Here is a 16,247-nt window from a genome sequence, read left to right as displayed (position 1 = left end):
TTTAGATCCCTAATTACATTTGTGAAGTAGAGAAATGTTTCATATTCCAGGACGTATGTTAGAATATTTTTATGTTGCAAAAATCATAGTAAAGGAAGCGATTGAGTACTGGTATATATAAAATGAAAAAAATGCCAAAGTATTGCTTCATAAATGTTTAAAAATATTATTTTTATATATCAATCGAGACACCCTGTATGCCAGTTGATTCAATGCAATGTTAAGTTAAAATAAAAACTTCATAAATTCATCTTTTCATCAAATGCTATAGAAAATTAGTAAAAAAGCTACAAAATATTATATTAAACAATCATTTCAGGGTAAGACGAATTTCCTTGCATTGTTTGCGAATAGCGAAAAAATTGGCTATTGGCGCTTATGATAAGTAGATTATATGCAACGCGAAGTAGTTCAAATGTGCGTACGCCATTGTTACACTAATGTATAAAAGTAATCATTCCGTACACTAACAACCAACACTAACACGGAATAACGTATAAAGGTGATAAATTTTCAGTATGTTCAGGTAACTTTAGTGTATTCGTGGCAGTGTCTTAGTAATGTGCCTTCTGTAATTTTTTTAAAAAGTTGATAATATGGGTAACAGTCATCCACACGGACACGAACACAAAAGGAAAAGTCAAGATTCAACTGCTTCATCTGGAGGTGGTTCAAATAATAGTTCAAAAAAGGATATTTCCAGATCAGCGTCAGGTACCGACATTCACGAAAGGTCTACGCATTTACTACCTGTCGAAAAACTAGCTAAAGTAAGTTTACATTTACATTTACTAATGACGTGCATTCTTAATTCTTCGTTTTTTGTTAACATTTTATTATTTACGTGACATAATAATTAGAGTATTTAAGCAATAAATCGCCGAATTGCTGCAATAAATTAAAAACTATTAAAATTTTTAACACATACGTGTTTGTTTTATCAACAAATAGGTATATTTAGTGGATTTGGTATAAGGCAAGCAGTTTCCTGTTTATTAATGTTTATGTTTTTAGATTGATGGTTAATCTCATCTTAAAAAATTCAAAAAATGAATGAGAGCTACTGTCTTTAAAATACAATTCTTTCTCTGGTTTGAGGTTCTTCAAAATTAAAATTTAAAGCAGCAGTGAAAATGGTACTTATGTCACAATTATGTATTCAAATCCTTTTGAAGATAAAATAACTCTGATTGTGAATTAAGTTTTACATTTTCTCAAACATTAGTTTATTCTATGAATGTATTTACCTTGTCTTGAAATTGTGTAAGTATAATTCCTTTTAAGGTGATTAAGTTATGTATATCACAAACTAAAAGCGGTATTGATCAGCTAAAAATTTTATGAAAACTCATGATGATTTTCTGTACCACAGTAATATTAATTTCGATCATCAAACGTAAAAAGGATAAAGTATTTCTGTTGGTGACTTTGAATTGATTATCTTGTGTTCATGTTCGAGTGTCACAAAAAGAGAATGTAAAACATTAGCAAGGGGAACGGTTAATAAGTATGAACATGCATGTTCATCTAATATTTTGATTTGGCAGTCTCTTCAGTCTTTCTTATTTTTAATTTTATTCCTTTTTTTTTGCTTATCAGTCTTAGTTATTTCCTAATGTAAGATGCATTTACCTAAAACAGTCTGCGATAGACTGTATGACAATTGGGTGGACCACACTTAAAATTTGGAGAAGGAGGCATTGTGTGAAATTCTATTTCTAGAGGAATGAAAAAGAGTGGTTGTTAGCATGTTATTTTATATTAATACTACTTATGGTTACTGTTAAGGGCACTAAAAACTTGTTTTTCTGTTTTCCTCGAAAAATATACATTCACAAACATATTCCTTTGCACATTGAATATTCACAAACCATTTCCAATTGATTGAGAAATATAATATTGAGTTGGCTTGTAGGTACCTACTTGGTTTTTATAATAATGTTGAGTCTATATAATCTAATAATACAAAACAAGCTTTTCACAAAATAGCTACCTATGTATATTGAATTCACAACTATATTTTTGCTAATTTTACATTATAAAGCTACAGAGCAGTATAATTATGTCGTGAATTCAATGCATTTGTGAAAAGTTTATTTTGCGTTTTATTTAAATTTTAAAGTTTACTACGATACATCTAATCTAATAATCATTAACAGCATAGAAATGTTTTATTTGCACTAGTAAATTACAATAATATTGCGATATACACGAAATTATTTTCATTTACTTTTGATTATCGTTTATTATATACTACTTTATTAGTTTTGTAATAAAAGTAAGAATTTGCTATGATATTCTGTGACTCGGAGTATACCATTCTATGATCAGCTGGTAGGACATGCGCTGTGGTAGTTGTATAGTTCCGGTATGCATTTAAGCGAACAGCGTAAAGGAAACAGCTGCAGCATTGGTGTTTCGAACGCGTGATTGTGTGGTGTGGTGTTGTGCAAAATGGCGGTTAAAGCTAGGTAGTATTTACTAAAAGTATACCCAAAAATGTGGTGGTGTATATTAATTAAAAATTGAATTAAATGCAAGCATAAACGCAATAAAATGCATAATAGTGCATTTTATGTTAGCAACAATTATTTATCAAATACTAAGGTTATCAGTGAAAACCAAAATTGATAAAAAATTATTGGGTATTTCTTAATGGTGCAAATGTTAGGTATATTCAGCGACACAGGCGTAAAATACAACCGGTAACAATCTTGTTTATTATTTTTTTTGTGAATTTATTGATATTTAATAGGTGAAATGGTTATAGTGTTAGGTTTTGCTTTACATGTAACTTTTTATGGATAGAGACATTTTGCCGGAATTTTATAATTTTTCGTTCTGAAACGCAATTCGTTAGTGTCCTTGAAGGTTTTGATAATATTCTACGAAACAGATGCCAGTCTGTTATATCCAATCCAACTGATGAATTTCCTTTTTGATTTGTGGTACATTTATTCATATTTTTTGTAATGATGGCAATTATATCTGAAGAATGTACATGCACTGAAAATGAGCCATAAAGGAATTTGATAAAGAAGACCAATCAATTTTTTTTTGCTATTGTCATGGTACAATGTTGTAAAATGATTCAAATAGGTACTACATAGTTAACAATATATTGTTTTGTTTAAAAAAAGGCGTCTTAAAGGTAATAGATAGCAAAAGTAGTGAAATCTACTAATTTATTGGAAATAGATATTTTTATACTGTAGGTAAATTTTTATGATGTAGGTATGTAAGTCATCAAAGACATTCTCTCCATATGAGAAATATAAGATTTACTTACTTATTAAGTACATAGGAAATCTCTCTCTTACAGAAGGATGTTAAATTTTTGTGTCTAGAAATTTACTGTCAGTGAATAAATTATTATATTTGCGCTCATTGGGTAAAATAGCCAGTACAATAGTTTCTGTACTATAGTAAATCTGTTAATTTGATTGTACTGGAACACAAATACTTTATGTTAGGTACTTATTAATATAAAGAAACGGATTAAGTAGGTACCTACATTGAATAATTTTTATTTAATTTACTTTTAAACAGTTATTTCCGACTGTTCCTAGTTTAATTAAGGTGCTATTTTTAATTTATGTATTTACCTGTTATGGGACAATATTTAGTTTTTATAATCTTTGTTTGTTTATTTTAATTTTTGCAGACATATTTGTGTATAGGCATAAAAATTAGGTTCTTCAACACAAAAATGAGATGGAGCCTGTTTTGTGATATTACCAATCAACATTTTTGTATATACCCACATCTTTATACCGTTTGTGGACGATTATTTTCGAAATTTGCGAAATAGGTATCTAGTCATTTCCATTTTTTGTAAAAATAATGTGAAATTGATAATTGATACCTTTTCTTGTTGGTGTGATCACGAAATGGAATTGTAATCAACTTCTACCATCTAGGTACTGTCATTCCAAAAGCTGATAGTGTCATTCAACGTTGATGATGCACTTTATAGCAATTGTAAACTAATCTGCAATTGCTATACGCTAACAATAATAGCTGCTTTTGTGGATTCTGGTTCTGTTTTTTTTTCGGGACATGTATTTTCTGTGACCCGTCTGCATGTTTAGGCAGCTATTAAAAAATATCACCAGATGTTTTTCCAATCCACAATTCCCTCCAATTTCATTTTACTTTTCCGGATTAATTTGAATCCGAATTAATGACAAGAAACGGGTCATTTAATTATTTATGGGTCAATTTTTTTTTATTGTACTACTAGAAACTGACGGCATGATTCAACGTTGGCAGTGTAAATACTGTGGCTATTACAAACCAATTTCCTACTACTATGCTTCTGTTTGTGGGTTGTGGTTCATTTCTTCTTCATGACTAAAGATGCTATAATATTCCATTTGTATGTATACAGCATACATACTTTAATCAAGTCAAGAAAACTCGGTTTCTGAGTATTGAAACGGCAATTCTAATTTAATTTGCAGCAGTAATCTGAATCCAAATGAATTAATTATTATTAGTAGTTCATTTTTATTGTCCTTCTGTAAAAGTGATGGTATTCCAACGTTAGTAGTGTACAGTGTGACAATTGTAAACTAATCTACAATTGGTTAACCTTGTACACTAATAATTCCTGTTTTTGAGGATTTTGGTTCAGTTTTTCCTGGTACTACTGGGTATTTGTAACTGCAATCTATCTACATATGCATTATTAGATATCAACGAGGTCAATATAATCTTGTGTGTGGCTTGTTTTTTTTTCAAACCACAACCGCCTCCGGCTCCACATTAATTTGCGACATTTGAACTGGAATCAACGATAAGAAAATCATGTAATTATTTATAACCAGTTGTGTGCCCACGGCTTTGTTCACTTGGGATGTTTATCAATTTGAGAATTAACTTTAACATATATGCAGATTTATTCGCTACATACATGTCCTCCCGGATTATTTTACAATTCTAAGCTTTATAACTGTTGTATTGAAGATATTCAAATATCGTTTATCGTTAAGACAGCGTAAACTAACATTCCACGCTAATTACTTTTTGATGTTGATGAGCAGCATTGTGAAAAACAACATTTTTATAATGATACGCAAATTCTACACGTACATGTTTGGTAGAAAATGTAAAGAAATAAATGGAAAATGAGTACATCAATGTGTGCAAAATAGCATCTAAAAATAACCATTAGAACATTAATGTCATGAGTACGCTGAGTTGGAACACAAAGTTTTTATCAACAAAGACCTTTATTAGAACTAAGAATATCAATACACGCCATTGTTATTAATTTGGACGTCTTCTATATGTTGTGTCGCCGATAAATATATATATTTATACGCGGGAACTTTTAATTAGGGTTCCTGCGAGATGGTTAAGACTTGGAAGTCANAGTGGAATTGTTTAAAGAAAAAACCAAGTGGCAAAACTACTAACAGTTTAATTCTTGTTAAAAGGTGTACAAAAAGAACTTACATGGGTCGAGTTGAGTGTTGAGTATTAGTTACATACTAGTCAAAAAACTAACTAACTATCATTCTTTCGAAAATGTCTTTTATAATAAAGTTTGGTTCTGCTTCATAAAAATATTGGTAATGCATCGATTAAAATAAATGGTTTAGGAGAACTGTTTCATATAACAGTATGGTTTCGCTATGCAAAACGTTATTGGTCATACATTGATTAATATGAATGTTGCATAGACAATTAATGAGATAAATGATATTACAAACGCAATACAGGCTAAAAGTACAGAGTGTTGAAAATACATATAAGCAGGGTGGAACCTAACAATAAGCGGGACAGCGTCAACTGCCAATTTTTCCAAGTTTTACCTTTTTTATGCCTTCGCATTCTCCCTCCAACATATACAGATCCAATCACATTTAAAGTTGGGTTAACGGCTGATAGTTCTCAACCTATAGTCTTTCATTAATTTCCGTTACTTGGTTTCTTCGAACTTTCAACCGCCGTACCCAGTTGTTTTGAAAACTTAACTCTAACATAAACATGTAATACAATGCTTATCGTTTACAGTACATAAATCCCACGGCCAACGGATTTTCTGAATCATAAAGTTCGTTAAAAGAAATTAATTCCTAACGTCTCCTATCATGTATTTTAAAATTAAACACTATGACGTTAGAATATAGGATTTTGTTGGAATAAATAGTCTTGATCTTGACGACGTTTTATTTAACTTCTTTATACATTCAATGGTGAGTCGCAACTAACTCCCTTTTCTCTTTCGTACTTTTTTTTATAGGGTTATGTAGTAAAACGATGGATTTGTGATAAAGTTTATTATAGAATTATTATAACTGTACAGTTTCAATATTTCACAATCACCAGGAGGTGTTTACGTTTCAGTCGTCTTTTGTTGAATGCCCCTCGAAATCCTCTTTTAATAATCATCCCATTTTATTATTATATTACGTTGTGTAAGTTAGGAGGGTTATTTCAAAAATAATGTCCGGCACAATACAAAATAATGTTTTTATATAAGAAAGATTATACACATACGTTTTTACAGTCGGAGTTCTCTATTCATACTGTTCATTCATTATTTTACATTTCTCTATTGGCAAAATGTTCGCTTATATTATATCGATTCCGATAAGTCATAAATAATATCGAAACATAAACAAATGACAAAGCTGGTTGTATGGCTGGTTGTTTTAATCGTCAGGAACTGCAAAAGATTTTGATACACTTGAGGCACCTCTGGGTGGCAATTCTAACAGTTGTTCATGACTGGTTCACGCAGGTTGACAATTCCATATTGATAAAGCCATACATAGGTAATAATCAGACGATATTTACCATTTTGTCACGTACGGGTGACCGCAAGAAGTTTACTAATACAAGGGCCCTCAGAGGAAAATCAAACTATCTGATGTGATGAATATACTTTTCTTGGTAGCTTATAGTAAGATCGCCAGTAGTCAGCCTTTGAAGGAAATTTTATTGTTTACATTTAATTAAAAATTAGTCATGTGCATGAAAATGCAATAGTTTCCGTATATAGTTATAGCATAATTAGTATTCTAATATGTACATAAACTAGTTTTTGTTTGATTTTATGGCATTTTGAGCTTCTGATTTTTTTTTTTGCAAATAAGACCATTCTTCCTTAAATCAACCGTTAAAAATCTAATGTCAGCCACTGTTATTTCATTAGTCAGCCTACCTATATTGCACGTCATGAGCGAATATAACAAAAGAAGAGAAATATATCCATTTATTTACTTAACAATCCATTAGAAAATGCACAAATAACAACAGTATCTATCAACTAATTGAAACATGGAGTTTTGAATTTATATAGGTAACAATATGGTCATAAAATAAGTTTACTTAACAATCAGATATGAAAAAGTTACATTAAAAGGGGGGGGGAGTAACTAAGCAATGTCAAAGTGAAATGAAACTTTTGCAGTTTGACAAAAGTCACATACAAAACCAGTCTTTTATTTCGTCAATATTTTTTCCTTGAAAAATTGAACATTTTAGGTGAAACCATTTTGGGCACTGGTCGCAACCGATATTTTTCAGTTCATTATCTTCCGTGTCACTGTCCATATCTGCATTATATCTTGCACAATTTTCCTTCACCTTCATATTATTATTTATATCACCAGTCTCGTTTTTACGTTTTTTTCTCTTCCGATTCTGAGTATTTTCTGCTAACCGTTTCTGTTTTTCTAATTTTCTCTGTAGCCTTTCCTCTGTATGTTTCTCTTTTACATTTTCTTTATTCAGTAGGATCTTTCTAAACTCTTCAGATGATATCGCTGATGGAAGGGGCGTCTTTTTTTATTCGTTTTGTATTAGATTTGATTGGGCTAGGAAAATACAGATGTGTATAAATGCTCTTATTGGACGATTTAATAGAAATGTTTTGCAAGACATTAATGGTCTTACTTTTCGATATGTCATAGTCATTCGGCATATCGTCTGGATTTTCTATATTTATTAAAACCTGATTTACTACACTATTCGATTTCATCGAATCCTCCTGATCAAAAATTTTATTGGTGCTTAATATTGTCTCTAGTTTCAGTTACTCCTTCAGATAATTCGTCATTATCCATCGGATGATAGTTCTCTTTTTCATCCTCTGCTTCTTTTATTGTTTCATTCAATACAATATCTGATTTTTCTCTTAAAAATGCATGTTCACGCAAATGTTCTTTGTCTTCTTTACTCATCTGGCAATGATTCTCATTTTCGTTATTTGGTTTTTTCAGTTTGGGCTCATTAACACTTCAATCTTCTTTGTCGATTATTTGTGTAGAAACGGTTTCTGTCTCAGTATTTTTGACACTACTGAATTCATCAAAATCAAATAGTAATTATACTTCGCATCCCGCGAGAGATTCATTCGGTACTTCATTCATTACCACCCCTTCATTGTTACAGACCTCTAGTGTCCCATCCGACATTGCCAATGCCTCTGTGGATTTGTTATTTGGGAAGTATTCCAATCCATTCTTAATGTTTTCAAGTTCTGTAATAATACTTTCTACATTTGTTATGCCTTTTTCCAAGAAGTTGTTTTCAATTTTTTTTAACACTTTCTGCGATGTCTGTATTTTTTGTGGTGACATAATTATTTGAGATTCGTTGTCCACAGCTAAATTTGATTTTTCTAGGATGTTTTGTATACACCTACTGTAACCGACAGCATCAGGGTCGAAAGGAAATAGACCACATTTTCTGAAGCCATTTCGTATTGTTCGAGGTAGATGATCGTCACGAAGGGTTGTTTCCAAGAGTGGACAAAATGTAAATTTCGTTAAGACGCTATTGACATTTTCTGGTTTATACTGCCAAGTCCTTACTGTTTTCTTCCAATGACTTTTAAGCGGTTTAAACCTTTAACAATATAATCATAAAAAATATCTGACTATCCAACCAGTTTCCGACTTTCCTAACAACCATCCTGGAGGCATACTGTTAATGTTGAAGGTATTAGGGAGATTTTATTAAAATTAAACACAATGGTCTGTATCGAGCAAAGTTTTAATTTGTAATAATTGATTTTGCAGGAGCTAACAAGAAAAGATTTTTTATTCGATCTAATCTTAGTTTCTTTAGACATAACATTTTCAAGGTTCATATTCGCGACACATTAGTCACTAAATACAACAAGTTTATTTAGCGAATTTTGCTTGTTTATCTTATTGTTAACTATAAATGTAATAAGAATATCAACGAACAGAGGGCGCAAGATATATATATAACAGCTGAGACAGGTTGGTAGGACACCTTCTCAGGCATGAAGGGCTAGTTAAAGACATATTAGAAGCATAAATAGGAATTAAGTGGAGTAGAGGTTGACCTAGATAAGATTACTGTTCACAAATAGTTAAGGATGTGGAACTTCTAGGTAAATGCGAAGATTAGCTCAGAGGATAGGAAAGAATGGAGGAGCATGTCCAATGAGTCTTAGGACTGACGACCTTATGATGATGATGATGATGATGATGATGATAACGAACCTAAAGTACCTAAAGAACCTAACGAGTATGGGTTGTACTTTGATCGACAAATCAAATTTTTCACCCCTCCAGGTGTTGAATTTTAAAAAATCCTTTCTTAGTTCTCATTTACGTTGTGTAAGGAACGTTTATGCAAAGTTTCCAGACATCTCCGACATTTACTGCTAATCAGCGTATATAAAAAGTTTAAGAGTTGAAAGTCAAAGTTTACCAATCTCTTATTTGATAAAAGATTCCAAAAAATTAAGAAGGATGTTACACTTGTCTTGAGGGCGAGGGTACAACTGAATCGAAACAGTGGGAACCATATGGACTTCCCACACGAAAAATCAACACTTGTAAGGTTACAGGGGTGAATCCAATATCTCATTCAAGATGTTCCATTTATTAATCCTCCAAGAAAGGTCAACGCTCAAAACGATAACTATTTGTATACTTCCATGTTCTATTAGATACACTTTAACAAATTACCCAATTAGTAACTATAGTAAAAACAAGAACATTTGGTAACATATATGACTGAATTAGTAGTAAATCACAGCGGTTTTTTTATAACAAGGACAACTAACATATACCCAGCGACATTGAAGAGCTTCAGCTTGCATGTTACAGTCATTTATTTTTTTTAGGGGTTGTGTTATCGTAATAGGTTTTTAAAGTTATAGTTAATGCATTTTCCCGAATTGAAGCTTATTCTGAGCATCATTTGAATATATTGAATACCCTTAAATGTATTTAAATTTCAATTAAAATATATTCATCAGTTTGACTATTATAATAAATTAAAAGCTACTTCTTGCCTACCTGTCACCTTTGTTGGTGAATCTATTCTTTCTAATGGAATTTGACTTACCTGAAACAAAAAAAGATAATNACCCTTTCTGTAGTAAAACAGTAAGATATGTCGAAAATGCTGCTTATCGCTCTCCATATTTCAAAGGGCACCAACCAAAAACTACTGCGTAGAATTAATTGGAATTGTTCGCACACAATTCTTGCTATATGAGCTCTCAAGGCATATAAAAATTATACGGCTTAAATGTGAAGTTGGGTGCAAAAGAATACAATTAAATCCTCTGTCCGGAAAAAACGAAATGACTCCGAACAACACTATAGTTTCGTCGCTATTAAATATTCGGTCTGGATCAGTCAAAATATTATACCATTTCTTTCCCGGCCTATTATTCACAAGTGGGTTTGGCATATTTTCATCGGAAATAATATTATGCGCGGTATTAAGCAGATCATCACATTTCAAGGGGGAGCCACATTTTGCTAACGCAATGCACCAGTCTTTTAAGGCACTTTCTTCTTTGGTCAGCACCGAGCCTGGTCCCATTTTACGGGGCATTTCTGGGACTCGTAAATGTAGTCGATCTTGTAACGTCCCTCGCGGAACGCTTAAAACTTGACCAGCTTCTCTAATCTTCATCCCATTTCTAATCGCCGCCATAGCTTGTGTTAGTTGATCTTCTTTGTATTAGCGAATTGGTCTTTTCGACATGATAGATTTCTAAAACAAATTGAGTAATTTCACGTTTCCTTTAGAAAAAAAAAAAACAACACGCCTGTTCATGTCTCTAGCGGCAGTACAAATGAACGAATGCAACTCGTCAACCTGACATGCTATTGGTTCGTAGGTGTGCTTATTAGCCAATAAGGAAACACGGGTTCGTTTAAACGTTATTTTATAGGTGTAAACAAAATTCAACACTATTTATATAGAAATAATGTCTGTAAAGGCTGAGTACTGGTGCAGGGCTGACTACCGGGTGTTTTACCCTATATTGTTTTGTTAAAAAAGGCGACTTAAAGGTAATAGGTAGCTATTTGTTAGCCAAGCATTGTGGCAAAAAGGCCTAGGTACCACTTTTTATGTTTTGACAAATATGGAGACCAATTTTGTATTTTCTACAATTATTTACAATCATTATACCAAAAGTGGTGAAATCTAGTAATTTAATGAAAATAGATATTTTTATACTGTAAATAAATTTTTATGATGTAAGTCATCAAAGACGTTCTCTCTATATGAGAAATACAAAATTAACCTACTTATTAAGTACGTAGGAAATCACTCTGTCGTTTATTTTTTAATAATTACAAATGGATGTTAAATTTTTGTGTCTGTAGAAATTTACTGTCAGTGCATAAATTATTATATTTGTGCTCTTTCAGCAAAATAGTCAGTACAATAGTTCTTGTACTATACTATATCTGTTATTGTGATTGACAAATACTTTATATTACTTATTAATACAAAGAAACGAATTAAGTAGGCACCTACATTNTAGAAATTTACTGTCAGTGCATAAATTATTATATTTGTGCTCTTTCAGCAAAATAGTCAGTACAATAGTTCTTGTACTATACTATATCTGTTATTGTGATTGACAAATACTTTATATTACTTATTAATACAAAGAAACGAATTAAGTAGGCACCTACATTATTTGTCAATCACAATAACAGATATAGTATAGTACAAGAACTATATCTGTTATTGTGATTGACAAATACTTTATATTACTTATTAATACAAAGAAACGAATTAAGTAGGCACCTACATTGGTCAATATTTATTCAATTTACTTTTAAACAATTACTTCTGACTTGTTCCTAGTATAATTAAGATGCTATTTTTAATTTATGTATATACCTGTTATGGGACAATATTTAGTTTTTATAATCTTTGTTTGTTTATTTTAATTGTTGCGTACATATATGTGTATAGGCATAAAAATTAGGTTCTTCAACACAAAAATGAGATGGAGCCTGTTTTTTGTTAATACTAATCAACATTTTTGTATATACCAATTTTTTTGTGCCGTTTGTAGACGATTGTTTTCGAAATTTGCTAAATAGGTATCTAGTCATTTCCATTTTTTGTAAAAATAATGTGAAATTGATAATTGATACCTTTTCTTGTTGGTGTGATCACGAAATGGAATTGTAATCAACTTCTACCATCTAGGTACTGTCATTCCAAAAGCTGATAGTGTCATTCAACGTTGATGATGCACTTTATAGCAATTGTAAACTAATCTGCAATTGCTATACGCTAACAATAATAGCTGCTTTTGTGGATTCTGGTTCTGTTTTTTTTTCGGGACATGTATTTTCTGTGACCCGTCTGCATGTTTAGGCAGCTATTAAAAAATATCACCAGATGTTTTTCCAATCCACAATTCCCTCCAATTTCATTTTACTTTTCCGGATTAATTTGAATCCGAATTAATGACAAGAAACGGGTCATTTAATTATTTATGGGTCAATTTTTTTTTATTGTACTACTAGAAACTGACGGCATGATTCAACGTTGGCAGTGTAAATACTGTGGCTATTACAAACCAATTTCCTACTACTATGTTTCTGTTTGTGGGTTGTGGTTCATTTCTTCTTCATGACTAAAGATGCTATAATATCCCATTTGTATGTATACAGTATACATACTTTAATCAAGTCAAGAAACCTCGGTTTCTGAGTTTTAAAACGACAATTCCTAATTTAATTTGCAGCAGTAAGCTAAATCCGAATGAAGGATTAATTATTAGTAGTTCATTTTTATTGTACTACTGAAAAATGACTACGTTCCAACGTTAGTAGTGTACAGTGTGACAATTGTAAACTAATCTACAATTGGTTAACCTTGTACACTAATAATTCCTGTTTTTGAGGATTTTGGTTCAGTTTTTCCTGGTACTACTGGGTATTTGTAACTGCAATCTATCTACATATGCATTATTAGATATCAACGTGGTCAATATAATCTTGTGTGTGGCTTGTTTTTTTTTCAAACCACAACCGCCTCCGGCTCCACATTAATTTGCGACATTTGAACTGGAATCAACGATAAGAAAATCATGTAATTATTTATAACCAGTTGTGTGCCCACGGCTTTGTTCACTTGGGATGTTTATCAATGTGAGAATTAACTTTAACATATATGCAGATTTATTCGCTACATACATGTCCTCCCGGATTATTTTACAATTCTAAGCTTTATAACTGTTGTATTGAAGATATTCAAATATCGTTTATCGTTAAGACAGCGTAAACTAACATTCCACGCTAATTACTTTTTGATGTTGATGAGCAGCATTGTGAAAAACAACATTTTTATAATGATACGCAAATTCTACACGTACATGTTTGGTAGAAAATGTAAAGAAATAAATGGAAAATGAGTACATCAATGTGTGCAAAATAGCATCTAAAAATAACCATTAGAACATTAATGTCATGAGTACGCTGAGTTGGAACACAAAGTTTTTATCAACAAAGACCATTATTAGAACTAAGAATATCAATACACGCCATTGTTATTAATTTGGACGTCTTCTATATGTTGTGTCGCCGATAAATATATATATTTATACGCGGGAACTTTTAATTAGGGTTCCTGCGAGATGGTTAAGACTTGGAAGTCAAAATCAAAGTTTCGGCAAAGATAAGTTCTCAGTTTTACTTTATTAAAATAAACAATACACTACTTACTTACTAATCAACTTTAACTATAATTATGGAACAAGGCGGTGACGATTTTGAAACGATTTAAGTGGAGTGCTTAGATGTTCTTCTCCGTTTCTCTTTTCCAGAGGTTTATATACCCTCGGTTGGCTTGGGGTGAATTCGGAGAATTTACTAAAAAGCTTTCTTCCAGTCAAATTCGAGGACGTAACCATAAATATCTGTTTAACTGCAGATTTGTCCTTTTTTTAGGCTGTTTGCCTAATTCTAGGAAGGTTGGTGAAAGCTAGGTAGGTAAAAGTGTGTACCTTGTACTGCAGTTTTGGTTTCTTCTCGGAACTTTTGTTTTTTAAAAAGAACTCAAAATCTTTTAAACCAACTTTATTCCTAAGAAACACTTGGACAATTACTTATTAGCAATACCCTATGGGCGGCAGCTAATCAGACGTAAAAAGTCTTAAAAGTAAAGGTGAAAATGCACCTATATTTATAAATTAAACTAGCTGATGCTGCAATAAGTGCGAAACACGCCATTTCTTGCGTGGTGTGATTTTGTTATGGGAACATATGTGTTAGCTTGGATAACTCTACCTGTTCATAACATATAGAACGCTACTAAATTATCTTAAATTCTGCACCAATCTTCTGCAGGGCACCAACTTTTAATTTACTTTTGTTCATATTATGACTTATAAAGTTTATAAACATATAACAACATTTACAACTGGAATCGTGGAATTTGTGATAAGTTGACCATGGAGCCTTACATTAAGAAAAGTAAAAGTTTACTAAAGGTAGTATTATATACTAAGTAGGTACCTAAGAAGAAATGAAAAAAATAAATTGTTGATTTTAAGGATGAAATCTAAACAGATCATTATACACTAAAAGAATGAGGTATTATTTTTTTCACTGAAGAATGAACGAGATGGACCTATCGACGAACTTTTGGAAGTAATTTGTCTTTATTATACTCAAGATACTACTTGTTGTAACATACAGAAAAATTATCTCGTTGTTTTCTCCTGTAGTGTTATTAAAAACTTATATAGATGTTGGGCTAAAATGTGTTTATTTTTCAAATGTTTGGTTGACATTTGTTTGATGAGTTATGACAGAACTTGTTCAGAACCACTTCAGAACTGCTTACAATTTTACTATTGTTACAATGCAAAAGTCGATAATCACTTGAAAATTAGATTAGAATATAAATTCTTTCTAATTTGATTTTTAGTCTTGCATGTAGTCTTTTAACAGATAACTATTGTTTCTAGCATTTAGTAATATTAACCAATAATCTACTCGTCAAAGAGACCACTTAATTAATTAATAATTACACTAGAAAAATAGTAACTGGAGACCGTAATCGAAAGACTCAATACCTTTTAACCCTCCGTCTGCAACGTGCTGTAGAAGTAAAATTCCTGCAACGTCGGTCTGAGGGACCGATATTAAAAAAAAATTAATGAAAGCTGTCAGTTGCAATTTTTTTTGCAGTAACGACTCCGATATACATATTTTATTAAGTCTCGGTACATTTTTTATACATTTTATTATACTTTGACATAAAATAACCATAGAATTATACGTCCCATAGAACAACATTATATTTGATAATAGGCATGCAAAAAAAGAAAATATATTTTTTTGTTAAAAAACTTGCAGAGGATTGGTTTAATGTACAAACTAAACAAAAGATGTTTTATTCACATAAGTGCATATAGATAACTGGAACTACTCATCTGTATCTTCCCCTATATAACAGTCATGACAAATGGTTTTTCTATTCTTCTTGGACGAACATAGCAGACATCGACCATAAATTGGATTTTGGTTTGCAGGAACATTTTCAGTTTCTTTTCCACACATTTCCTGAAGACGTAATCGAATTGTACGTGGAAGTCTCTTATTTGTAGATCTTCTTGAAATATGATCCTGAATAAGCTCATATCCTAACTGCTCTAAAAATTTTCGATGGCGGATTGATGTTTGGTTGTTGGTGTTGAATACTCTTCATGTATTAATACCTGCCACATTCAAAAGTTCATAAAAGACAACAAGTGGCCATCTAGGAGTTGCCCGTGCACAGTTGTATGCTTCAGACATCTGGTCCACTACATCGACTCGACACCACCTTTTGTGTGATTGTAATCTACAATCATTTCAGGTTTTCCAGTTGTTGCATCCAATTTTTCATCATGGTGTATCGTTGCAAAACAATGATACAACTGTTCTTACGTGGAACGTAGGACACTAAAGTGGACGTTTCGTCAAAGGCAAACATTGAAC

General features: G+C 31.7%; 1 protein-coding gene across 1 annotated transcript in view; it reads left to right on the top strand.

Annotated features, from left to right (window-relative positions):
- Positions 1 to 425: 425 nt before the first annotated feature.
- Positions 426 to 16,247, top strand: part of LOC108736005 — an 88,882-nt gene continuing 73,060 nt past the window's right edge. Inside the window, exon 1 of the mRNA XM_025976431.1 lies at positions 426 to 770. Within this exon, the coding sequence (XP_025832216.1) occupies positions 597 to 770 (174 nt within the window). The 5' untranslated portion in view covers positions 426 to 596. The remainder of the gene's footprint in view (positions 771 to 16,247) is intronic.

This window comes from Agrilus planipennis, unplaced genomic scaffold, assembly GCF_000699045.2.
Source record: "Agrilus planipennis isolate EAB-ADULT unplaced genomic scaffold, Apla_2.0 scaffold75, whole genome shotgun sequence".
Lineage (NCBI taxonomy): Eukaryota > Metazoa > Arthropoda > Insecta > Coleoptera > Buprestidae > Agrilus > Agrilus planipennis.
This window is presented reverse-complemented; position numbering and strand designations above follow the sequence as displayed.